At 40.5% G+C, this 27,801-nt stretch overlaps 1 protein-coding gene across 1 annotated transcript in view; it reads right to left on the bottom strand.

Moving 5' to 3' along the window:
- Positions 1 to 16,360, bottom strand: part of Stom (stomatin) — a 29,868-nt gene extending 13,508 nt beyond the window's left edge. The window contains exons 1-4 of the mRNA XM_004849455.4: positions 16,192 to 16,360; positions 3,155 to 3,258; positions 2,107 to 2,179; positions 437 to 519 (exon numbers count right to left, since the gene is read on the bottom strand). Coding sequence (XP_004849512.1) covers positions 437 to 519; positions 2,107 to 2,179; positions 3,155 to 3,258; positions 16,192 to 16,246 — 315 coding nt within the window. The 5' untranslated portion in view covers positions 16,247 to 16,360. The remainder of the gene's footprint in view (positions 1 to 436; positions 520 to 2,106; positions 2,180 to 3,154; positions 3,259 to 16,191) is intronic.
- Positions 16,361 to 27,801: the final 11,441 nt, after the last annotated feature.

The following is a 27,801-nucleotide window of genomic DNA, read 5'->3' as shown; positions in this document are numbered from 1 at the left end:
TACAGTCTACTCGGTCTTACCAACAGCAAGCATTCCCACCGCACTTACTGTTCATCAGGCACTGACCTAAGCACTGCATGTAACATCTCATTTACTCCTCCTAGCAGTCCTAGGAAGTAGGTCCTGCTATTGCGACCTCTGCTTTATAGATGAGAAAGAAACTGAGGCACAGAAGAGGTAAAAGCTCTTCCCCTAGGTCATGGAGCTGGGGAAGGAGAAGGGAGTCAGGACCAAAAGTGTTTTCCTTTTCAAAACCAACAGTGGTGGCGCATGCCTGAACTATATAGTGAATTCAAGGCCAGGCTGAGGTACACAGCGAGACCTTGTCTTAAAACAAAACAAACCCCACAAAACAAAAACAAAAATGTCTTCCTTTTCAGTGTAAAGCATGTTCACACACAATCCCTCAGTTAGCTACCAAAAAAGAGAAGCTTACCTCCTGGGGAGGGATGTCAAAAGAAATGGTCCTCATGTCCACTTTGATGAAGCTGTCAGTGCAGGGCAAAATGAAAAACAAACCTGCAACCAAGATACACACAAGATCAGAGAGGGACCGGCATCTCAGCTCACATCTCTAGCAATTCTGATGGAATCCACCCAACTGACTGAAAGTTGCCAACTGCATGAGCTAGAAGCCTGGGAAGTTATCCTCACTCCTCTTGTTTACTTCCTACCTTGAAGGCTCCCACAAGGCCCCATGGAATTCATTTCCTTATGCCACTGTTACTGTCATTTTTCTTCCTTTACTCGGACCAATGTAATCGCTTCCCAAGTTGTTCTTTGAGGTTCTCTCTTATGACCCATTTCCTATGCTGCAAGCACAGCCATCTTCCCTAAGGATAAGAACCTTGCCCACCATGGTCCTGAAGGACCCACCTTGCTCACCCCCTCATCCACATCCTCTGTCCTCATATCCTGCACTCCCACTGGACTGAGCTGCTGGCAGTTCCCCGAATCTGCAAAGCTCCCCTACGATGCTTTGTACATTTTGCCATTTCTGCCAGGATCACCTGCCTGTGACTACCGCCTTTGCTTGCCTCAAGATTCGGCTGGGATGTCACCCCCAGGGACCTTGTCTCATCCACTGCTAGTCTGGGTCAGTCACTCATCTCTTGGTTTCTCACTTCTCTGGCTCTCTGTGGTGGTTACTTGATCACAATACTCACCTCATACAATGTACTAGGTATGATCAAAACACAGGTGAATGTTTAAGAATTTAAAAAAAAAATCTTAGCGTAAAAGACATATTGCCATTAATCTCCTCAAGATACTTCCTTTCTTCTTTGAACACATTTAGCTCATCATTCTTTACCACTTTCAGAAGCAGTTCTAGAAGTCCTCTGTGTCTTCACGAGGTGTGATCAAAAACATGCTGAGTAGGGCTGGGGATTTAGCTCAGTGGTTTTGTTACCTGACTCGAAAGCATGACCTGGGTTTGAACCCCGGTACCAAAAAAAAAAAAAAAAAAAAAATCAAAACATGCTGAGTGCCTTCAATTGGAAAGGCAGACTGGTAAAAGCATGGTAGTGTGTCCTCATCCACCTTACTCACTGGATCTGGCACTGTTTGACTTCTGGGTCTTCCCCAAAGTCAAAATGACCGTGAAAAGTAAATGTTTTGGATTGATTCACAATACTGAGTCAGCCACAACAGCACAATGAAGGACACTCACAAAAGAGGACTTCCGCAACTGCTTCAGAAAGTGTCAAGAACGGTGGGATAAAGTACTTTTGAAGAGACACCTTGTTGTATCCCACTACACAGTAAGATCCTCGAGGGAGGTGGCTGTTCTGATCTCTCTTAAATTCCCAGGGCCTGGAACACAGGAGGAGTTTAGCTGAAGCTTGCCAAATGAATAACTAAAGGCCTTTCCTTGACGTGGGTTCTCATGCTCAGATTTGCAGAGCTGTAGTTATTCCTGGCTGAAGATAATCTTATCAGCTGGAATGGGAAGGGGAGGGGGTCGGTAGTGAGATTAGCTGGAGCCTCTGCTATTGTTACACAACTTCTGGTCCATGGACTCTTTCCAACTCAACAGAGCAGAGGCCCTCCCGAGGGAAAAGAACTTCAATCCTCAGACATGCAGCCCCCAAGCCCTGTGCTCACCAGGTCCTTTGGCACCTCCTTGTAAAATTCGACCCAGTCTAAAGATGATGGCTCTTTCATACTCCTTTATAATCTGGAATAAAGACATGAATGACAATTTAACAGGAAGAGTACAAACATTTACATGTATAGCTTAAACACTTCTAAATAGGTTAGATGGCTCAAAGTCAAACAATATTTTTCCTTTCTAGCCAGATAATATCCATAAACAATATGTCCAATGTTTATCATCTCCAAACATGATATTTATTTACTGTTTTTAACTGATTATGAAAGCAATAGATATTCATGGTATAAATTTGGAAAGTCTAGAATAGCATATAGAAACAAATGCATGACAGGTGTGTGTCACCATGCCTGGCTTCTTCTGATTTCTTTAATTATAACAACAAATTCATGTAACAGGGGTTGAAGCATATTTTATCCTTTTAGGAATATGCAAACCATAGCTATTTATCCAAATATTAATAACTATAGAAAAAACAACCAGCATTTGACAGTGTTTATGGTGGGCCAGGCATTGCGGTAAGTCACCTACCACACCCTACTTCATTTAATCCTCACAATGGTCCTATGAAGTAGGTGCAGTTATTTCCTCCCATCTTACAAATGAGGAAACATGGGAAAGGTACATAGTAAAAAGTGGAGCCAGTAGGCAAACCTTGCCATCCCAAATCCTGAAAACCTGTTCTTGGGGGACCATTTCTCATCCCTGGCCCAGAAATTTTTTTTTTTTTTTGGTACTGGGATCAAACTCGGGACCTTCCACTTGTGAGGCAGGCAGTGGAACCACTGAGCTAAATCCCCGGCCCCCAGAAAATTTTTAATGGTGATGGTACTTTAATCCACGGAGAAGGACTGACCCGATAATGGCTAAAAAGCAGCTGTAAGATTTCATTCTAATGGTAAGTAGTATGAAATTTCCAAAAGAGAGATGAAGGAAAAAATTACAGTCCAGTATGGTCTCTCTCTGTCTCATACCCACAGAGAATGGGCTTATGTAGGTAGGAGCTGACCCCTTTCCAGATGTGAGCAAAATGTTCTTTACCTTTATGCACATCCATATTGAAATTGGGAAAGTTATAAGTGTGAACAGGAATGAGGCAGCCACCAAGATCCATCCACAAACTCCAAGGCCTGTACGGGGGCTGTCTGTTGAAAACAAAACCCAGCAGCTCTTAGCATGTTATTAGCACAACCCCCACCATCTTCCTTCCTGCTCTCCACTGAATGCATATGTTCAAGGGATTATGCTGGCTCCTTCAGGTGCGTTTTCCCATCCAATCCCCATCCAGCCCTGAAGTGCAGCTGCTACTTTCCTTAGGCTACTTAACACAAATATTGCCCAACATTACTCATTGCGTTCTCCAGGAAACATTTATTAAACAGCTCTTATTTCTTTTGTCTTGGGCTTTGCACTAGTGTGATAATGAATGGAAGCCAATCCCAGCTTCCTAAGATGCTAAGGTTGAGTGGGGAAGAAAAGACAAGCAGATAATGAGAACACGAGGTGGTGAGCATAGCTATAGAGCATCTATTCAGAACAGGGGTGGAGATGACAGTGGAGAGGGTGGGTGGGTGATGAGAGCTTTGTCACAGCTCGTCCTGATGGATGCTATGGCAAGGAAAATACCTGTGAAAAGGAAGGGAAAGCAGAGGCATCTTAGCTGATGGTACAGCATGATTCAAGGTAAAAATTATATGATCTACGTTGTGTAGAGCCTCTTTTTACAATTACACCTGCAAAACATTTCTCTGGTTTTATAAGCCTTTACTTATTTATTTATTCATTCATTTTATAAACCATTATTTATTAGCAATTTCCCGATCAGTAGATAGATTATGCGGCCTCTTACTATTACCACCTTTTTTTTTTTTTTTTTTTTTGGTGCTGGAGATTGAACTCAGGACCTTGTGGTTGCAAGGGAGACAGCAGCACCACTGAGCTAAATCCGCGGCCCATGGCCTCTTACTATTAAAAACAATGTTTGCTCCTAATCTTCCTTCCACATTTCCACTTCTCTTTCCTGTGTAAGAAAGAAGTGTTTCCATCTGATTACAAAATAATAACTGCAAAAAACTCAGAAAAGTAGAAGAGGGAAAACTGACTCAAAATCTTGAGATAAAAAAAATTTTGGTACATTCTTCCAAACCTTTTCCTTGTATAGGCAACCATATTTTAAAATCAAATAAAATTGGTAACCTATTTTTCTCTACTGTGGCTACTGCTCATACCGTCTTCTTTTGCAGCCTTGTAGCTGTGCTGTTGTGCTTTCTCTGTTTTTGTTTAATCAAAGTCATATTTGTTTAAAGTTTTAAAAGCCAACAGATAAATACAGGTAAGTACAAAAAAGGGCAGTTCCTATTCACCTCTTCACATTTCTTCTGCCTCAAGAGAAACTGCTTCTTGGGCAGTATTTGCTTACACATTTCTAGCCATTATACTTGTTTTGGTCCTTCCTACTTTTTCAGTTTTGAGCATTACCTAGTGACTTTCCAGTATGGAAGAGGATTTAGCTGTTTCTCCGCCTGGCCCATAGCACATACCCATCTTTTCACTATAATTACATCACAATTTTGGTTAGATCAATACCAAATCTTATATTACCATGAATACACAAACACCATGCAAAGCTAAGCCACATAGTAGAGTATACATTCCATAGGATAAAAACACAGAAGCATACAGTGAGTACCTTGGTTAATTCTGACTTTCTAATTTTCTGATCCTGTATCAGTGTGAAGTAAATGTCTTCATGCATACTAAATAAAATCAAGGTTTATTTTCCTGTTAAACTTTTTGTTTTTTCCTAGAGTTAGTGTTTTTCCCCCCTTAGCTGCGTCTTCAAAGCCCTTATCATTGATTCAACTTCAAATTCCATCAATGGTCTAAATAGCCTTTCAGAATAGTCAGGTATTCCATCAATTCCTTTCTGAAGCAGTCTTGGGGTAGACATCTTTAGTCTTGTAGATGTGTGTAGAATTCTCCCATCCAGCTCACTCAGCTACCATTCTGTAATTGCCTTTCTCTATCCTGCTGGGGATTCCCCATCATCTCCTGTGCTGGATTTTCTATTTTCCTTTGCCACTGTCTTCCTCATTTTTGTTTTTCCTTTCTGTAGAGGCTATAGGGACTGGGAAAGCCTTGTTGATTTTCTTATTAGTCACAGAAAGGTTCTGTTATATTTTCAGGAACTGTTTTATATTTATTTATTTACTTACTTATTTTGCGTTACTGAGGTTGAACCCATGGCCTTTTCATTGAGCTACATCCCCAGTCCCATTTTATTTTTTTTGTTTTGAGACAGAGCCTCACTAAGTTGGCCAGGCTGGGCTTCAACTTGGGATTCTCCTGCCTCAGCCTTCTAGAGTGCCAGGATGCCAGGTGTACATCACCATGCCTGGTTACAAGAGCTGTTTTACTGATGAAAGTTTGGGGAGAAGGGAGAAGGTATTCTAGGAATGTATTACTGCTTAGAAGAAAGGGTAAAAAAAGTAATGAAACAGACTTTGCATAAACAAGAGGCCAAGAAATGAGCAGAGGATTCAGGCAGGGGCATGGGTGAAAAGATGGACACATCAGCACCCAGGCCACGTGCTCTGAAACACAGGTAACAACTCAGAAACACACAGTGAGCACCTTGGTTCTAGTTAATGTTTTAATTTTCTGACCCTACATCATTCTGTGAGGTAACTGTCTTCACGTGTGCTCAAGCAAAAGTGATCTAAATTAATCCTGGAGGTTTCTAAGTGACAACTGTTGGGGGACAGAGGCATTCACCAAGAGAATATTCAAAGCAGGGACAGACACAGTGCTCTTGTAGAGAAGCCTCTACCAGTATTATCACAACTGATAATAAAAACAGTGGCTCTTTGGTTGGTTTTCTAAGGGCCAGAATTGCTTTAGAAATATGTCATTTACCTCTTATGACAGCCTTGTAAAACAAAGTATTTTTATCTTCATTTTATGAATGAGTTAACTTAAGCAACAATGTAACTTTCCCAAGGTCACATGAGGAGGCCCAGGATCAAATATGGGTCCCTTATTCCAAAGCCCATGTTCTAAATTTCCTGGACTCTTCACCACTAAATGTAAAAAGTCCTCATTGAAGATGTTTGCAGCACTTTCTCAGGAAACAGGGAAGGTGCAGCAGGAGTTTTGAGAATGAATGAAATCTGATATTCTTACTGAGGAGCCCTCTTAATTCCAGCTGTGCCTATTTATAGCCAGACTTAGGTCTAGATTTCTAGTGAAATACAAATCTTGTAGATTCCAAACAAGGAACAGATTGGCCATAAATACTAACAATAAATGCCCTGTAGGCAGAGATGGTTCTTGTTTATTTTTTATTTTTTTCAGTGCTGGGATGGAACCTAGGGCCTGGAGCACGCCAGGCAAGCACTCTACCACTGAGCACAGGTCCAGACCCTCTGCCTCATGTTTATATCACCATTGTCTATGGTATCCTGCATATCTGACTTTTTTTTAATTTGTTTTTTTTTTTTTTTGGTACCAGGGATCAAACTTGGGACCTTGAGCTTGCGAGGCAGGTGGCAGAACCACTAAGCTAAATCCCCAGCCCTCTGCATACCTGACTTTCCAATAGATGTCCTTTAACATATATTTTGCTTAATACATACTTTAATTTCTTATGCATCTATATCCCTCCTTACACTAAGTACACATTTCCTGAGAATGGAGTATCTAGGTTTGAATTTCAGCTTCTTCTTTTTTAAAATTTAGTTCTGTTACTTCTTAGTTGTATGATATTTACCTCTTTAGGTCTTACGTTTCTTACTTGTAAAAAAAATTAAGGATTATTGAGCCAGACGTGGTGGCACACACCTGTAATCCCAGCACTTGGGAGCTGAGGCAGGAGGATTGCCTCGAGTTTTGAGGCCAGTCTGGGCTACATAGTGGGTTCAGGGCCAGCCTGAATTACAAAGAGAGACCCTGCCTCAAAAAGCCAAAACCAAAAAAAATGGATTATTAATATATATACATACCAATTGCCCCAAGATGAATGTAATTACTGTGTATTGCAAACATACCAGATTCTAGTTTTATATACCCTTCTCTTTTACCCTTTTTGCTAAAGTCTCTTAAAATGATTTAATTTGTCCCTTTATGCCATCCCCAGGCAGCCTGGGCTTGGACATGCAAAGATTCTCAAGAAAGTGCATTTTCAAAGAGATCTAAAAAGGGCCAGCCCAGAAGTTCAGCCCCAGTTATTTCTGTGTTAGTTCTCATTGCCACACTGAGTTCCTTCAAGCTCCGAAGGCGTACAGGATTGTACATCAGAGGGATGAGAAATTACGAGGATACGCTGGAAACTGAGCTTGGTCTTTCACAAAGCCGAGTACTCAACTAGACATAATCAGAGTGTGTATATTCTGGGAAAACGGCGCTTCACATTTTCCTTTATAATTAAATTATCTCATTTTCAATCCTCAAGAGTCTTCCCCACCTGGTCACAGCTCAAAAAGATGCCTAAACCGTACTCCTCGGAGAGGTAAGAATGGCTCTACCAGGCTTCTAAACAAGATCCCTCTGTCTCCTGTCACTGCTGGGTAAAAGAGAGAAAGCACCTTCCTCAGCTACTCAGCAGCGCTTCATGAACTGCATTTCCTTCAAGTCTCTCACCTGCTGCTGTAGGAGCAACTCCTTCCTGTCAGCTCTGTGAGGTAAATGATAAGAACAGGCAATCTGTATTCCTGAGATACTCTGTTTGACGTACCTGACCATATTTGGCTGGGTAAGAACACTGCTAAAGATTAAGGATCTCTAATACTTGGTTATGAATACCACTTTGCCATGGTTTAGAGCACTTTTTTCTTTTACTACCAAACTCTACCCTAAAATCTGCATTAGAATAAAATTTTAATCAATCGAAGTCAGGATCCAAATACAGATGTAAACCTAAGGATTTAAATTTCTGTGTTGAACATTCAAATTGGGCTTACTTCCAGGAAATTAATAAAAGTTTCATATTAATGTTTTAAAAATGAAATAGTAACAATGATAATTAGAAATTACAGCTCAGCAAATAGAAAAATTATAACTTTATCTCTGGTAATTATTTTTTTGCCTCACTATATGTCCTTTAAGCTTTTTAAAAAAAGTTTTTTGGGACGGGGTGCTGCTTGCAGTTCAGACTGGTCTTGAATTCACCATGTAGCACAAGTTGGCCTCAAACTCACAGTGATTCTCCTGCCTCAGCCTTCTGAGTTCTGGGATTACAGGCATACAGGATGATGTCCAGCCTTTTTTTTTCTTTAACTCTATGTATTCTGTTTTTTTCATCCCCAAATTTAATAATGACATACATTTCCTTTTTTTTTTTTTTGGTACTGCGGATCAAACTTGGGACCTTGCGCTTGCGAGGCAGGTGGTGGAATCACTGAGCTAAATCTCTGGTCCTGGCATGTGTAATGATTTAAAACACTCCCCTCATACTGTAAACATCTTTTCATGTCAGTATATTCTTTATCATTATTAATGACTGTATGAACATTTAGATGAAACCCAAATTTGTCAATTAGAAACCATTGCATTGAATATACATTTAGCAAAGTTTTTGCAAATCCTTATTAATGTATCATTAAAATTAATCTTCTGAAAAAAATGGAAGTATACATTTTTAAACTTCTTTCATTTTGATGTCTTTTATTATTACTACTACCTACCATTTATGGAATATCTAACACATGATATCTCCTTTATATATACTATTTCTAATGTTTATAAAAAACATGTAGACAACAAATATTTTTCATGTAGACCCAAAGTAATAATGCAAAAGACCTTCTGGGGGAAAAAACCCCCACAAGAGAACAAATCCAAACCCTAAAACATGAAAAAAGAGGAATTGTACAGTAATTTTTGTTGGGTTACCTTTAGGAAAAGCAGGATCTTTCCAAGATCCTGACTCAAGCCAGTGTTCAGAGAGCTGTGGGTTGTTACCCGTCTTTATCAGCTGGTTTACTTTAAGATTTATTGAACTTGGCATGACTGGAAATCACGTGGAGTAATAAAGCCCATTCATCACTGAGATTGAATTACTCGAAAGTTTAAAGGCTACTGGGTTTTCTCTGCAGAGAAAGGCCAGAAACGCATCTTACATCATATCTGAAAATGTGACTCAGAGTCATATGCATTATTGCCTCCCCCGCAAAAAAAGGAGAGGCCAAAGAGTTCCTGAAATAATCTGACACATAGAGGCCATCATTTTTCCTCCCCTTTCACTGAGTGCAGGTGAAACACTTAGTGTTGTGAACTACAAGGAAAAATGAGATCTGGGTGGAGAAAGACAAGACGATTGGGAATTTCATCTCAAAAACACAGGCCATCTCATTCTAAGAGCACCTCTTAAAGGGTAAAAATACAGGATCTTGTCCATTTTTAAATTTTCTTCCTAGAAGCTTTATATCTGGGATATAAATGTTCTTTTTGGCCATCATTATTCCACATCAGAGTTTCTGTGTCAAGATTTGGCAAACTTTTCCTGTAAAGGCCCAGAGAGCAAACAGTTTGCTTTGTTAGTGCAGTGTGAAAGCAGCCAGAGACAATATATACACAAAGAGCATGGCTGTGTTCCAATAAAACTCGATTTATAGAATCCAAATCTAACTTTCATGTGTAATGCAAAACACTGCTCTTTAAAAATTTTTTTAAATGTAAAATTATTCATAGCTGTGGGCCATAGTAAATTAGGCAGTTGGACAGATTTGGTCCATGGGCAGTTATAACCTGTTCTTCTTGTGTGTTATACAAGTATTTATTTGAGGAAGAAGACTCTCGTAAGTTAAATAATGAGATTGTTCTTTCCTCCAGCTATTCAAATAGGGCTACATTTCCCAGCTTCTCAGTTTCTCTTTTCTGTACTTATTTTGAAACAAGGTCTTTTAAGACCAGATCATCAAATCTCAAAGTGAAAATGTGCAAAAGGATCATTTTCATATTGAAAGTTTAGGGGAATGACAAAGAAGGGAAGGAAACAACAGAAGAAATGGGAACTAAGAGAAATAGGAAAGGAGAGAAAAAGAGAGAAGCAGAAATAAATGCAGCATCCTACAGAGAAAAAGAGACAGAGGTGCACTTAGGAGATAGCTCAGCCGGGCTGCACCTGCCTGGCAAGCACAAGGTCCTGAGTTCAATTCCTGGTACCGACAAAAAAAAAAAAAAAAAGAGCCAGAGGTGAGAAAGAAGCAGAGTTAGCATCCAGTAGGATCTCAATAAATACACACTGACAAAATGGTGGTTAAGAGGCAGAGGATTTCAAACTCAATAAGCACATTATATCTTATTTCAACTACTTTAATTAGGGAGTTTATGGCCATTAGAATACCCTTATCCTTAAGTCTCTAAGGAAGAAACTAATCTCCAGGCTAGAGTGACTTCAGGCCAGATGGCAGCAAGTTAAGAACCCTGACTAAAAGACTATGTAGTATCTTTTCTTCCCTATCACGGACCAACTACAAGTATCAAAGCAATCCAAAGAACTGGTACTGGTGGAGTACTGGTGAATCACAAAGCTTGAAATGTGCTTACTATGAAATATTAAGGAAAGGAAATGGACTAATCCTTTTAAAGATTTTCAATAAACGTTGAATGAAGTGGGCCGGGGATTTAGCTCAGTGGTTTCGCCACCTGCTGCGCAAGCACAAGTCCAAGGAGTTTGATCCGCGGTACCAAAAAAAAAAAAAAACAACAAAAAAAGTTGAAGTAAAGGGAATCCTCTGCTTAGCTCAAAAATAATGAGACTAAAATATGCATAAATGTTTTATTTCCTAAATATTTCCTGAAGATTTTCTGTAGCTTTTCTTCATTAGAATATTTCAGGTCACAAAAGAGGAGGGGGGAATAAAGAGGGGAGAACAACATTGATAATTTAATATTTGGACCTCTGAAGGCCTCCTTCTTCCAAGCTGCTACCTACCACTTTACTGTGTTTAAACAAAATTTATCACACTTACAATTCAAAATCTGTTCTCTTCATGAGACTCCAGCCTTATCAAAACATGCAGCACAAGGATTTAGGATTGGCTGTGGTATGCACTGTGTGATCTTAGGAAAGCACCTTAGCACCCCATGCCTCAGTTTACTTGTTTTCAAAACAGGGCCAACAGGAGACCTCCGAGGTCTAGTGTGGATAAGTGTGACACACAGTTGAACTAATACAGAAGATTCCCAGGAACTCAGTATACAATTGTTAAATAGTTAAATGAGTGGAGTGAGTCTGCAATTTCCTTGGGGCAGAGAAAAGACCATCTATTACACAAGACAAACTGAAACTTCTTCATATGTCAACATAGACGGTCCAGGAGCACCCTTCAGAATCATCCTCTGTCCCAAAGTAATTGACAACTCAAGTGTTTACTTTTCTTTTTTAAAAATCAACCCTTTCCTAACTGCGAGGCTGGAGAATTCAGGAAGGGAGGAGCCTGGGCTGAACATGGTCCATGTCTAGAAATATAAAAACACTTCCATTTGGAAAATTGGGGAGAAAATCAATTTCATCACAGATATAAAGTTCATTTAAGTTGGACTAGGTCAGAAAAACACGAAAATAGAAAAAAACCCTACATTTTAGTGTTTTTATGCTCAATAAGTGGTAGCTATTATTATTATGAGAACTGTAAGATCGTTATTGATGTGGTTCATAGGAATAAACTTTTTAGTATGTGAACTGCCTTCTGGGACCTATGCACCATGGAGAAAATACCGAGACTAACGATCTGTCTAGGGACTCTGTCTCTGGAGGAGAAACAGACCGCATTTGGTTTATTGGGTGGTGGGAGGGGGGGGAGCTAGAGTTAAATGTTGTTAGATCATCTGTCATATAAATCTTTTATATTCACCAGTAAATTTCAATTTCCTGGAATACGACTAGGCTTTCTGAGTAGTACTCCAAAAATAGCTTTCTGGTTTGAAAGCCCTAGACATTGTTAAACTTCTTCTTCTTTGTTTTCTCCATTCAATGTCTTAATAATTTTCATTTTAAAGTTTCAGAGGGAAGTTCAGATAATTTTCACATTTAATACTTAAAATCCTGGGAGAGCAATGGGGCAGGAGATTACACCGGCGTAGAGTTGGGGAGTGACCCTGTAGACATGGAGACTTGTCCAAGGTGACCCAGGTATGAAGTGATCATCCTGAGATCTCAAGCCAGAGCCTGTCATTCTGAATTCTACCTCATTTCACTACAGCCCACTCTCTTCCCACAGGTGGTCACTCCAGTGGACAAGTGTGGCATCATCTTTATCGTTAAGCCCTTTAAGGAGGATATTTTCTCGGTCTTATTTTTCAGGGCTAATCAAATGAAGCATCAAGGCAAAAGCCTGGTGTTCAAGTTTCTTTACCAGTTCCAGAGTGCAAAGATACAGAAAAAAAAAAAAAAAAAAAATGGAGGAACGCATGTGTCAATAGAAAATGAAGACACAGGGCCGGGGATTTAGCTCAGTGGTTTCACCGCCTGCTGTGCAAGCGAAGGATCTGAGTTCGATCCCCAGTACCTCCCCCCCCAAAATGAAGACACAATTCCTACTTTCTTTTTTTCTTTTGGTACTGGGGATTGAACTGGGGACCTTGCGCTTGCAAAGCAGGCGCCAGAACCACTGAGCTAAATCCCCAGCCCCCTACAATTCCTACTTTCTACTTCTCTCTTTTTCATAAGTGAAATTTTTCATTAGGTACAATATATTATCTTGGCAATTATAATCCCTTTGTTGATAATGTAAACCCAGATAAACAGTCTATCTATGGTGACAGTATGTAATAAGGAATGTGATTGTCACATTTTAAAATCAACAGTTGCAGTTATGAAAACAATGAATAAGGTTCCAACAGACATTTAACAACCATTTTACAATATGATTTATTCCCTTTCCACTTTCTTTTTCTTTCAACAAACATTTTGCACACCTACTATGTACTTGGTATTGAGCTAGTACAATGAGGAGGGACGTTATCTTTGTTTTCAAAAGCTTTCCTCATCCAAAAGGATAATGGATAAATCAAACTGATAATTATAATACTGTTAATAAACATTATGACAGAGGTATGCACAGGATGCTAGGCCAACATGCAAGCGGTGTTCACTTTTAGTTTTCAGAAAATTGCTTTTTCCTTCCTGCTCCTCCTCTTCTCCCCCTCTCCCCTTCCTTCTTGCTCTTCCTACTTTTTTGCAGTACTAGGGGATTGAACTCAGGATCTCACACAGTGCTCTACCACTGGACTACCCCCAGCGCTTTAAAAAATATTTCATTTTAAAACAGGGTTTCACTAAGTTGCCCGGGCTAGCCTTGAACCTGTGATCCTTCTGCCTCAGCTTCCTGAGTAGCTAGGATCACAGGTGTGTGCCACAGCATCCAGCTCCATGCCTTCTTTAAAAACAGATTTTTGAATCCTATCTACATCACTTTATCAACATCTTTAAATTTTTTTCTTCAAAAGTGACTATCTTTTATGGTATAAAATTTATCAGCTCGCACCAAAAATCTACTTAATCATAAAAAAATACACAAATGACAGCTTTTGTAGTCTTGGTCTCTAGTTTCAGTTAATATATGACCAACAATGGTTGGACTCAGATTAATTATTGAAGAAGTTACAAAGCTCTCCCCAATTTGATCAGCCTGTAACAGCTGAAATAAACAAATCAGTCCCATGATCCTGCTTATTTTCTGAGATTCTCCCAAAGGGATTTATCCTGTTGACATGACTCTTAATTATAATGATACATTTCTTTGCAATCTACCTGCATTATTTCATTACAAAGAGAATGCACCGGCTTTAGGAAAAACTAGTCATGTCCTAGGTTTGATTATGTTTACCTGTCTAGGACTAATTCTTAATAAAGATATAAAGAGTGTGGCCTTTTGTAATTCCACTGTCCCCTCAGAAGTAGTGCTGCTGTATACAAGAGGTCTTGACCGATACAGGGTTCTGCTGGCCTTTCTTTGCTTACTTTCCTTCAGCAAAGTACTGAAGTTGGAAGTTTCTCTAAGACAGAGAAAATGGTTTGGAAAATCAGAGAGCCTGGGTTTGAAACCTGGCTCTGAATCTTATAAGCTGTGTCTGATTTTTATCACTCTGACCTTCAGTTTCCTTATTGTAAAATGGAAATAATGACATTTTTCTTGTGGACTTGTTGCAATCTTGCAATTAGATAAATGTAAAGCACTTAATGCCAATTAGATAAATGTAAAGCACCTAACACTGTGTCTGACATATGACAGCATTCAAGAGATAATGCTTGTAAAGCACTTAGGTTGTGTTGGGCATATAACAAGCATTCCAGAAAGTCTATTTGATATATTCTAGTAAAGGCTTTCTTATTTCCTTTAAGGTTTACCATAACACACACACACACACACACACACACACACACACACACACACACAGAGTAACATAGACCAAGCATATACTTTTAGAGGAGAGGGTGCATTCATTTTCACTAGTTTCTTAAAAGATTTCTACCTTTAAAAAAACAGATTAAGTGTAGAATTTATGTTAAAAATTAGTCTGTGACAATAACAAATATTTAAGAACAAAGATCATATTTATTTCCAAAGAACTCCAGACTGATTTCACAGAGCAGTTTCCCAGTAAGAGGTCAGGGTACAGAGGAAAGAATCTTCACCTTTTTTTTTTTTTTTTTTTAAGATCTAGGAAAAGACAACTATCAAAGAAGTAGTGATCACATTTTTTTTCCTGTTCAAGTTTTGTTATCAAATTCAGATTTGAAATATGGGTCCACTACTCTATGTGCCTTTAAGCAATTTAATCTCATTGAGTATCAGTGTCTTCAAGTGTAAAGTGAGCATGTGAACAGTACCTATCACATCTGTTGTGAAGATAATAAAATGTCTATAAAATATTTGGTACCAAGCCTGCCCTATTTAGTGTTCATGTTTTGTCATTGTTGTTGTTATTACTCCCGTCAACTTTATCAACTTCTTGCTATTGTACTCCTAATTTGGGGAAGGATACACACACACACACACACACACACACACACACACACACGTATTTCATTGTTGGGTATTGATCCCACCCAGGGCCACACACATGCTAGGCAAGCAAGCACTTAACCACCACTAAATTACATCCCCAAGACTCCAGCTAAGTGCTCTTTGAGGCTTCTGGGAAAGCCCACCAGCACCCTAAATTTCTTTTACTGCGTCATTCTGTCTGAAATTCCATCTTTAGAAATAATTCCTTTGGATCACTAAGAGCTCCAGAGAGGATAGCAATACTCCTGAGAGGCTGATCACCTCTCTTCCCCCACCCCAAGGAGTTGGCCAATATAACCTCAAGGTGGTATTCGCTCAAGGACACTAGCTTTCTTCACAGGGGAACATGATGGCTCAAGACTGGGGAGGCCCTAGCGGGGTGGTGATGGTAGGCTAACTATCCTAAGAGATTGTCCTCCTAAGGGACAAAAGACCTGAATAAGGGTTTCCTAAGACAAAGCGGAAGAGGAGGAAGTATGGGGCAGAAAGAGGGGAAGAATGCCTTCCTGGGGCCTTGTATCAGGTTCCCAAGCTGGGGATTATGGTAGGGGAGGCAGAGATTCTTTCCAGGTCCAAGGAGGGGCCTTTACTTTGGGGGTGCCTGAGGGTGGTGGAGGAGGTGACCTGGAGGCTGGGTGAGCAGGGAAGAAGGGGGAGTGGGCGAGGGGAGAAGACGCGGGACTCCGCCTGCACCACTCGCTGGCTGCCAGTTACTTCTTCCTTTCCTCGCCCTAGAGGATGGCTTGAGATAAGGAAGCTCTGGCACCAGGCCAGGCATCTGGCGACGCGGGATAACGCGAGCCCCAGCAGGGCTCTGAGTGCTGGGCAGGGATCCTGCCATGGGCGCGTCCACCGTGTGCCCTGCCAGGCAGTGCCCTCTGTACCCCACCGCCCCGATGTCGTGACTCCCAGCCTTCGAAACGAGGTTTGAGGGAAAAGACGACGGCTCTGGGAAGCGCTCGGGGAGCCCAAAGCAGCAGAGACCCCCGGTTGTCGTACCGCGGTCCCCAGAGGAGGGTTTAGGGGCAGCGGGCCACGCTGGGGCCTCACCAGGGGCACAAGGCTCACCCTTGAGGGAGTCGGGCAGCCGCCGGGCGTCGTCTGTGTGTCGCTTCTCAGACATGCTGAGCGAGCCGGAGTCTTGCTCTTCTGCCGCAGTCGCTGAAGCTGAAGCCTCGGGAATGCTGGGGGCCTGACAGGCGGCTGGAGAACCAGGCTGAGGCCCCGCCCCATCCCAGGGCACGCCCTCGACATCAGGCCAATAGGGGCCGTGTATCAAGGAAGACACGCCCAGGCCCCGCCCCCAGCGGGCAGCTCCGGCCTCTCCCGATCTGCTGGTGGTTGAGGCGCCAGCGGGAGAACTGGGTTTGGGCTCCCGGGAGGCGCTACAGGCTGAGGGTGTTAGGGTGGCAGCTGGCAGGACAGTCTGAAAAAAAAGGTGCAAGTGAGAGAAAGGCAATCAGAGTAAGGTGCCTCCTGCAGGCGGAGGAGTTGAGGGGAGTGGTGCCCCTCTGGTGACTGTGTGGGGTCCGAGTTGAGGTCAGAAGCCTGAGGGTCGCGGACTTGGCCAGGCTGAGGAGAGAACCGACGGCGCCAGAGTGAAAAAATTCGAAGGAGGTGCACTTTCTGTACTCGGACAAAAAGCCCCAAAGGGGCACCTGGGCGGTGGCGGAGGTGTGCTCACTGTTGTGGTGCAAGGAGCGGGCCCTCGTTCTGGTACACTAGGGGGGAACACCTGCAAACACGCCAGGCCAGCGCAGCCTTGCACCTCGCCAGGGGCGCTGCGCAGGAAATCACAGAGGGCATCCGCTTTTGTTAAGGGGACAAGGGAAGAGGCACTCTGTAAGGAGGTGGCCTTGAGATGTTGTCAGGAAGATGGGAAGAAGCCAGCCTTGGCAAGGGGACAGGAGGGACAGGAGGGGCAGGAGGGCCCCAAACCTAGGCCGAGGGAAAAGCCCAATCCATGGGCTTCCCAACCTCTGGCTTTCTTGGTTGAGTGCAGAAAACCACACTTTTGAACACTACTCCGATAAGGATGATCTTCCCTTGAAAGGAAGGCTCTGTCTAGAGTTTGATAAAAGCCTGATTCCGAGCTCTGAAGATGACTTCCAATCAAACGGACAAAGAATTGTTCGTATTCCTAGGGGTGTTGTGCATCTCGTGCAGTCACGATATTTATCAGCCTTCTGGAGAAGACAAGGGTGGCAGTACAGTAATTTCATGATCCTTTCTTCTTGAGAAAGTCCACAGCCTCATTTTTTCCATTCTTCCCTGAAGGAGCCCCAGAGGCATGAACTTCTTATTTATGCTGTGGTTCTCAGGAAAAGAAGAGCAAGTGCACGAGAAACTAAACTCTAGGAGAAGAGGGCTCGATCACAAATTACATATTGCAAAAAAGTATTTAGGTTTTATTTTTGCTGAGAAGGAAAATAATATTTCAAAATGAATTTAATGCCTGTAGTTCTCCCTGCTACCTTAGCTCAGGTCTCTAGGCAGTCGCAACAGTGTCGCTTCTGAAGACTTCCCCTTAGGGATGAAGATTTTAGTAAACAATTACAGGCACTGGTTTTAAATTGCATCAGTTCTGGAGGTAATTCCAGACCCCAAACTAAGAACGAGTTTAACTTGGTCTTCAAATTACTTTCAGAATAGATGAGAATTTCTCATTTTGATTTAAATATTGACTTTCACTTGTCTGTGAATTTTGGCTTCCTCATATGTACTTATAAAATAAATGTCAGCATATCTTTCTCTCCTTTGGGGATATATATAATATATAAAATATGCAATATATATATATATATACACATACATTTTTTCTTTACAGTACTGGAGATTGAACCTAGGGCTTCATATATGCTAGTCAAGTAAGAATTCTACCACTGAGCTAGATTCCCACCCTCCTTTGGGGAGATTTTTAATTCTAAATTTTCTCCCAATAATGAATACAAAGTTAGAATTTTTAAAAGAACTTTATGCTTTAAAAATGGAGACATTAGGTAAAATTATGAATAAACCAAAGAGAGAATTACTTATAATCTTATCATCTCTAACATAAGTATTAGTTTTAATGAATATTCCCTCTACTTGTTATTTAGAGGATATTTGTATGTCATTAAAATCAGAGTATATTTTCTATATACTATAATACTTTTGTGTGTTATTTTGTTGTTCACCTAGCATATATTCAGGGTACCAAGTTAAATATTGATTGATGATGATAGTGATGACATTAAGATGTGGAGATGGGGTTGAAAGGAGGCACCACGAATCCACAATTAAATAAACAGAAGGAAATTTAATTAGGTTTTTTGTTCCAAAAAGAAATGCTTCAATAAGAGCAACAGGAAAGTCCTTAACTATTTTTTTCTTTAAATTGGTATTCCAAGCTTTTCTTGATGCCTTTAATGAAGTCAGATAATCAGATACATTGTGGGCATAGTAATAACAACAAGCTCTAAATTTGTACCATTCTGCTCAGGATGGGATTAATAAATTTGATCTGTTTCTTTATATGGAGTAACTTGCATCTGTTGCATTACTGTTATCAGGTAGCTCTGTCTAAAAATGCCTTGCCAATTAAATGTTAGGGGGTTTTGGGTTGCTTGCTTCTCCTTCTAGAGTTAGAGTCCACATTCGTCTCATCTCAAACAAAGAATTGAAGGAGATGAGCAAAAAACAGTGACAAAATTTATTTGAAAAAGTAAAAGTGAAGAGTGAGAGAGAAACTGGCTTTGCAGAGTGAGTTTGGGCTGAGTAAAGGAGGGAAAAGTAAGATAAAAGTACGCTCTTGAGGAAGCAGAGCAGGCTATCCTAAGGAAAGCCCTAATAGCAAGCTCTTCTTGGTGTCTGTCTTCTATACTGTCCAAATCTCAAAGAAACCTGTGAAAACTTCTACATATGGGTCCTGAGAGGTGGTGCTGGGATCCCATGCCTCAGCCTGACCATCCACCTCTTTGCCTCCTATTGAAGACATGCTGGAGCTCTTCCTAGAAGTCCACATGCAGGGCTTTGGGAACTGTTCTGTGCATCTATTCTGGGCTCTTGTACTTAACAGATCAAGCCAGCTTTGTCATGCCCTCACCTCCTATGTCATTATGGTAAAGGTTTTGTCGTACCTCATTTTGAATCATCACAAGAGTTTCACCAGAGGATTTTAATTCTTCACGTGTGGCAACAGCCCAGTTAAGCCATGATACCTGCTAAGACACCGGAATTCAAATTTCCTGGTCTTGTGAAAATGTTGCATTACTGTAACATTGGGGGCATTTAATATAGTTATCTAAGGGAAGAATCTTATTAATCTGCTTTATTTATAAAGTCACTCAGCAAATATTTATTGAACACCTACTATGTGCCAGACATCATACTAGGGTGTTTGGGATACATCAGTGAACAAAAAAGACAAAAATCCTTTCCACATGTATTAGTTTACCAGGGTTTCTGTAACAAAGTGCCATGAACTGGATGACTTAAGAGAGAGAAATTAATTTTTCTTGAGTTCTGGAAGTCTAAGACCAATGTGTTATCAGGGTTGGATTCTTTTGGCTCTGAGGCCTCTCTCTTTGACTAGTGGATGGTTGTCTCTTTCCTGTGTTTTTACATTTTTGCTCCATGTCTGTGTCCAAATGTCCTTTTCTGACAAAGATACCCTGCTGCCGGGTGTGGTGGTGCATGCATGTAATCCACCTCTGTGCCTCTACATCCAGCTATGCCCCATCTCTACACTTTATGGACACAGATTCCAGCCTCAGCCAGCTGCTTTTCTGTCTTAGATCTTAAAGACATTTTCTTTTTGTCATGCCTGACTTAGGTGAAATCTACATGAGCAAACAGGCCAAGCAAACAGGCCACTTTCAGCAAATGACAGGTTATTTCTCAGCAAACAGAAGACAATCTCCCCAGTGCCAAAAAGTCCAGTGATTGTTCACACACCTGCACAGCCTGTCCTTGGGCTCAATCATAAACTTTTCACCCAGATTCCTTAGCCCTTTCAATATCTACATAAGCCTAATTCCTTTCCCAGATTGCTGCTAAGATCTCTCTCCTGGTGTTAGCCTATCTACTCATGGATGAAATCTCTCCTAGCTAGCTGCTGCTATTTCTCTCTCCCAATGTCAGCCCATCCACACACAGATGTAGTAAACTCGGCTTTTCCCGGCTAGCTGCTAGCATCGCCCTCTTGCATTATGTAGATGGTCTGATGCTCTGTGGGGATATAGAGACACAAGTATGAGAGGGAACTTAACTTTCTAGTCTCCTGAGGTTATAAAATGTCCTGGGAGAAGGCCCAAATCTGCTAGTCCTCGGTCACCTATTTAGGGCTGCTTATTTCTCAGGACAAAAGGGCACTAAGTTCAGAGAAAATTCAACCCACTATAGACTTCCCTTTGCCAAAACACATTAAACAGCTGAAGGCCTTTCTGAAGGTGACTGGGTTTTGCAGAATTTGGATTCCAGGATATGCTGAAAAGGCCAGGCCTTAGACATCCTAATAGCAGCACTGTGAGTTCAAGGCCAACCTGGACTTCAGAGTGAGCTCAAGGCGAGCCTGAACTACATAACAGGAAACCAAATAAACAAACAAAACAAAGACATTATAAGACTGCATTTAATTCAATTACATCTTTAAAGATCCTTTCTACAAATACAGTTAGAAGCTGAGCACTAGGACCTCAGCAAATGAATTTTGGGGAAATAGTTCACCCTATGTTATTATGTAAAACTACTCTGAATCCAAACTTTTTTCTTAAATCTGTTTTTAGAGTTTTCTTTGGCAGTGTTGGGGATTGAACCCAGGACCCTGCATGTGCTAGGCAACTGCTCTGCCTCTAAGCTATACTCCAAGCTCATATCTTTGTCTTGTCTGTTTACTCCAGAAATATGCAAAGCCATTTATGTTTGCCTGCAGAATGTGTTCAGTTAACTTGATGACTTTTCTAGACATGATTTATTTTTAAATAATATTATAAAGAAAGTTGCTGGTTAGGAAGGATTATTTAGAATGTTGCTCCATCTAGTGTCCGTTATATGCTACTACTTTTGTCAAAGTTATAAAACTGAGTAAAAAGGAACTGTGCTGGAGATGGGTTCTCAGTTCAACAGTTGGGTTATCATTCACACAGCACTAAGAACTCATGGTAGAAAAAATATTGTTTCAAATATTGTATGTGGAAGGAAATATGAGCCTATATAATGACATTTTTTCTATTTATTTATTTAGATTTTTTGAGACAGGGTCTCTCTATGTAGTTCAGTTGGGATTTCTTTGATGGAGTATCTTTTATTTTCCAAACAGGGCTTTGTGTTCATTACTTGACTTACATGGCAATTACAAGACAGGCCTCCTATTACAGACAGCTTTTGGAATGGTTTTTGGCTGGCAGCTTGCTGAAGTGTGTCTCAGGATTCAGCCAGAGACTGTGGGACCGGTTTCAGCAATTCACCTCTGTAATGTTGTTATTAGTAACAGGAAACAGTTTTTGTGTTTCTTTCCTGGAAATCCTTTTCCTTTTCAGTTGGAAGCTCCTGAACCCCTAGAAAATGAGTGCTCATCTATAAGGGCACCGAAGACAAGCATTCCTTTATAGACTACATAACCCCCATCCCTGGATTAGGAGGGAATCAGACATCATGTTCATCCAGGAAGACACACATAAAGGGTTTTGGCCTGCCTAGTGTTTGAGCAGGGGTCTCATGTGACTAGCAAGTGAGACCCTCGTCCTGAGACACAGTGGAGAGAACCAATCACTGGAAGACCATGGGAAGAGCTGTCTCCAGAAGCTTGCATATTTATGAGCCAAAAACAATGTAGCTTAAAGGAGCATCTTCAATCTGCCTTTTACTCTTCTTTCTCACTTTTCTGCTTGGCAGTACTGTTATATTGGGGGTCATTTGTAGCCTTTGTCTTTGAGAATTTGGAGGATAGTGAGGATTTGGTAAAAAGAGACGAGCCACGTAGATAAAGCTCTCATGCTTTGCATAGAATCACTCTCCTGTCCCTTCTCCACTGCCTGTCCCTGAGAAATAATGCAATTTATAGCAGCAGCATCTTGTCCAGGACAATGCTCTTCCCTGTGGCTGCTGGATTACAGGACTCTCAAGTGACCAGGTTTCCATCTCTTCAGGATGGTGAGTTTCCCCCTCCCTGCCACCCTCAGCGTCTGGCTACAGAGCAAAGCTAGACCTCACTCTTCCCTCTGACTTACCCCTGGGCCATATTCTTAAAAACTGGTTTAGATTTAATCCTCAAAGGCTCAAAGAATGAGTAAAAGGCTTTACTCCAAATTTATCTGCCTTTCTTAAAACAGTCCTTAGAACTGTGCTAATCAGTAAGACTCCATCTTGAGTCTCACCACCATTGTGTGCTTGTGCTTGGACAAAGCACCCTAAACCCCCTCACCCTGTTTGGCAGTAAACTTGGTGCAGTTGCAGGATGTTTTGTAGCTCACCTAGTGTGTGAAACTTCCTTTTGTGCCCCCTGCCCGCCCCCCCCCCCGCCCACACTGGCATGGTTCTGCTTCTGTAAAATTCTGCTTGCTCTCCCCTTGAGCTCTCCCCAACTGAAAGCATGATTTAAAAGAAGAAATCAAACCGTTTCTCAGGGCCAAGAGAACTTTCCTGGCACTAGCCCCCTCTTGGCTGCCAGCTTAATAAACGGACTCAAATCTGACCCAGAGTGTGGCACATCTCTATTGTTCTAACTTGCTCATCCATAACAGAACAGAACTGGAAACCAGGGAGTATCTTCACTCCTTCAAGAATGCTGCTTGGACAGGGCAGACTGACCAGTTTAAAATAGGGCCATTACAGCACTGATGATTTATTAATAGACCAAAAAAATGTTCCTAGGGACTCTTACGAGTTTGATAACAGTTTCAAACAGAAAGAGGTATTAGGGGATAGCCACAGTGCCCAGTCTTCAGAAGACTGCTTCTTTTTCACCATGATTTCTCTTCAGAACATGTCACCAGGCTGGCAACAATTCTATACTGAAGCCTAAGAAAGGAAAACCTATAGCTAAGTATGACTCAAGGGGTCACCAAATCATGAAGAAAAGGGCCCAGATGTATGGTAAGAGCAGATGAATCCAGTTCTGGCCACTTTCTCACACATTCAGTTCACAGCTGCTGACACTGGATTGGGTCAAACCTAAAGGATGCATTAGTTGTAAATGAGTAGAGAACAATTACGGGTAGACAGGGACACCTTCTCTTCCCTTGTTTCTTTTCAAAATGGGGAAGAAACTGTCATAGGTAGACATTGGCACCAGGGCAGACTGGGGCCTTTTGCAGGCCTTCTTCTTCTCCTGCCTTTGGAATACATACTTAGTAGGCTCCCTGGCCCAAGTACCTCCTGAAAATAAAATAGTTGCCAAAAAAAAATTTTTTTTTTTTAAAGTAGCAGTCTGTCCCTTTAGAGCGAACAGTTACATGTAGCTATCAAAACAGCAGTTTTGGCTATCAGCTGTGGCTATCAAAACAACAGCAGGCCCCAAGGAGCCTGTAGGGTTATTCCAAGATTAGGATAAACCATCAGCCTAGGTCCCTTCTTAAAAACAGTCCTTGTTTCACAGCTGTAGAAGGTTTTTGTCCTTCTGATTCTTTTTTTCTTTTTGGTACCAGGGATTGAACTTGGAACCTTGGGCTTGGGAGGCAGGTGGCAGCACCACTGAGCTAAATCCCCAGCCCTGTTTGTCTGTTTAATCTATGTTAATAAATGGTTAAAACACCTGTAGCTGCTTCATTTAAGAAAAGTTTTTTGGGGGCTGGGGATTTAGCTCAGTGGTTCTGCTGCCTGCCTTGCAAGTCTTTTTGTTTTGTTTTGTTTTTGAGCTTGACTATTTCTTTTTCTTTTTTCTGGCCCTTTTCGAGATTTTCATAATAAACCATTTATTTCAGTTTTCAGGGTAACCAAATTCAGGAGTGGTGAGAAATGCCAATAGACTGAAAGATGTATACTAAACTTTAATTATGAAGCTAATGAATGATATTCACAAGATGGATAGAAGGAACATATTGGACTTATCAAAATATCATGTAAGAATAAGCCTACATCTATTACATAAACTGAATAAATAATTAATAACCTTCTAAAACAGAAAGGAACCACTGGGCCTAGTTAGGCTCACTGATAAATTCTACCCAATATTTTACAAATAAATTATAACAATGATCTACAGTCTTTTACAGAAGATAGAAGCAGAGGGAATATTTCCTAACTTGTTCTATGAGTCCAGTATTGCTCCAATACCAAATTGAATAAAGACATTACAAGAAAAGAAAACTATAGATCAGTATTTTTCATGTGGATAGATGCAAAAATCCTCAACAAAATATTGGCAAAGTGAATCCTACAATGTATAAAAAAATTATGCATCATGCCCAAGTGCAATTTATTCCACATTCGGAGACTGACTCAACATTTGAAAATCAGCTAATGTGGGCTGGGGATGTAGCTTAGTAATGGAGTAGTTGCCAAGCATGCACAAGGCCCTGGGTTCAATGGCCAGTATCAAAAACCAAATTAATGTAATCCACAATATCAGTGGGCCAATGGAGAAAAATCATATTGAAGTAGGATAGAAAAAATACAAGATAAAAAAGGCTTCCGGGAGCCAGCCAAAGTTACCTAAGACAATGCATATCAGCATTCCTTTCATTAAATTTAGACTCTTTCCCTACTAGATGTATCACACTCAAAATTCCTAGGAATATTAAGAGTCCATAAATTGGCTTCATTGGGAAAGTAAAGAACAGGAGCCTGCTCCCAAGATAAAGGAGCAAGTTAGGTGAACCTAAAGAATATTCAAATTACCTATTTAAAAAATGCTGGGCCAGGGATTTAGCTCAGTGGTTCTGCCTCCTGCTTTGCAAATGCAAGGTCCCAAGTTCGATCTCCAGTGCAAAAAAAAAAAAAAAAAAAAAAATTCTAAAAAAGAAAATGCCTATACCAGTAGAACAGGCTAACACCCTTGTAGGGGCATCCTTCCTGGGCTTTTCCACCCTTTCAAGAGAGGTAGAAATGTTCCCAGTTCCAAATTGGAACGTGTCTCACTTCTCTGAGCACCTACACTCTCCTCTTGAGTACATCCTGTATCTCTGTCTAACAGCCCTTCCTGAGCCACATACTGACACATCCTGAAAATTCTTTATCTGGGAGTCAGTGAACCTGCTCTAAGAAGTGGGCGAAGTTCCTTATTTCAGCCTTGCGGAACCTCAGGCCCAGCCTAGTGACAATATGGTCATATTAATAGATGCAGAAAAAGCACTTGACAAAATCTAATACTCATTCAAGATAAAAATCTCAACAAAGTAGGACAATAGGAGAACTTAACTTGATAATGAGTATGTACAAAGATCCTGCAGCTAACATCATAATAATCATGAGAAATTGAAGCTTCAGTACTAAGGAGTAAGTCAAGGAAATAATTTCTTGTCATCCCGTGAAAGTTCTAGCTAATGTAAAGACAAGAAATAGAAGCCATGGATATACAGAATGAGAAGAAAGAAAATAAAACTTCGTGTTTGTAGATGACATGATTATCTATATAGAAAATTTGAAAAAATTGACCAAAATCCTTCTGCCACTAATGAGCAATTATAACAAAGTGGCAGGAATCATATTCAAAAGTCAGTTATTTTCCTATATGCCAGGAAGAAACAACTGGAATTTAAAGTTAAATACAAACACCATTTGCCTTAGCACCCTAAAATTAAATACTTAGATATAATACTAATAAAAAATCTAATATTTTTATGAGGAAATTTACAAAACTCTAATGAAATATTTAAAAAACACTAGAGAGACATTCCTTGTTCACAGATAGGACTCAATATTGTCAAGATGTCAGTTCTTCCCAACGTGGTCATTAGATTCAATGCAATTCTAATGAAAATCCCAGGAAATAATTTTCTGAATACTAACAAACTTATTCTTAACTATAATTTATATAGAGAGGCAAAAGACCCAGTATAGTAAACATAATACTGAAGAAGAACAAGGTTGGATGACTGATAATACTCAGCTTCAAGACTTACCATAAAGCTACAGTGCAGTTTGCAAAAGACTAGGCAAATAGATCAATGAACGGAAAAGAAAGAAGAGCTACACAAATATAGTCAATTGATCTTTGATAAACAAGTAAAGGTAGTACAATGGAGAAGAGATAAGGTTTTTCAATAAATAGGGCAGAGCAACTGGATATTCACATGGAAAAAGTAACTCTAGACAGATATTTTATATCCATCACATAAACTAGCTCAAAGTAGATCATAGACCTATATGTAAAATGCTGAATTTTAAAACTCCTAGCTGAGCGAGGTGGCACATGCTTGTAATCCTAGTTATTCAGGAGGCTGAGGCAGGGAGATGTAGCTCAGTGTGAAGGCCCTGAAGACATAGCACACCAAAAAAGACACACAGGTGGCAGATAAGCATATGAAGATTTTAAACATTATATGCCATTAAGGAGTTGAAAATTAAAACAATAGTGAGATACCAGCATACACCTATTAGAAGGTACAAATCCAAAATATCATTGGCACAAAATACTAGTGAGAATGTAGAACCACAGGAACTCTTGTTCATTGCTGGTGGGAATGCAAAATGTAGAGGTCATTACAGAAGCCAGGGCAATTTTTTTAAGGAAACTAAGCATACTCTTACCATATGACCCAGCAACCATGCTCCTTGATATTTACTTAAATTAGTTGAAAAGTTTTGTCCACAAAAACATGCATGTGGATATTTGTAGCAGCTCTATTTACAATTGCTCAAACTTGGAAGCAACCAAGCTGTCCTTCAGTAGGTTAATGGATAAACATTGGTGCATCTAGACAATGGAAATTTTTAAGACTAAAAAGAAATGGGCTATTAAGGCATGAAATGAGACAAAAGATGCATTAAGTGGATATTATTAAGTGACATAAGCAAATCTGAAAATGCTACATTTTGTATGATTCCATATATGTGATAATCTGGATGAAACAAAACTATGGAGCTAGGAAAAAGATCAGTAGTTGTGAGGGGTTGTGGGAGGAAAGAAGGATGAAAAGAAAGAGCATTGAGGATTTTTACAGGAGTGAAAATACTTCATGTAACTTTTATATGAATGCTGTGTTAGGATAGATTAAGGAAGATTAGGTTCTCTACAAATGGGACAAATGGACAGGAAGTGAAGATGGAGGAGGGGCTAGGGTTCCAATATTCCCCTCCAGGGCATGCCCCAATGATAGATGTCATATATATATGTATATATATATATATATTTAGATCTATAGTCTCATATATATATATATTCAGAGAAGTCAGGGCTTGGATAACCCTAACCTTCTAGATTCATCTGAAACAGATTTCTCACATGTGGCATTGTTAACATTTTGGACTGGATGATTAGAGGAGGGGGTTGGGGACCTTCCCTGTTCATTGTAAGGTTTAAGCACCATCCCTAGCCTCCATCTATCAGATGCCACTAGCTCCCCACCCTGAGTCATGACAATTGAAAATGTCTCCAGATATAGTCTGATGTCCCCCCAGGAGAGGCAAGGGAGGCAACTGCTTCTTGTTTAAGAAACACTAATTTAAAGTATTTCTTGGGAGGGTATGCAAAAAAATTAAGATGTGTTATGTACACATACCAACTCCCCATAATGAATATAATCATTATATACTGTAAAC

This window comes from Heterocephalus glaber, unplaced genomic scaffold (genome assembly GCF_053883595.1).
Source record: "Heterocephalus glaber isolate CG9 unplaced genomic scaffold, H.glaber_assembly_v1.0 deba00001479, whole genome shotgun sequence".
Classification (NCBI taxonomy): Eukaryota; Metazoa; Chordata; class Mammalia; order Rodentia; family Bathyergidae; genus Heterocephalus; species Heterocephalus glaber.
Note: the sequence above shows the minus strand (reverse complement) of the source record. Positions and strands in the feature narration are given on the sequence as shown.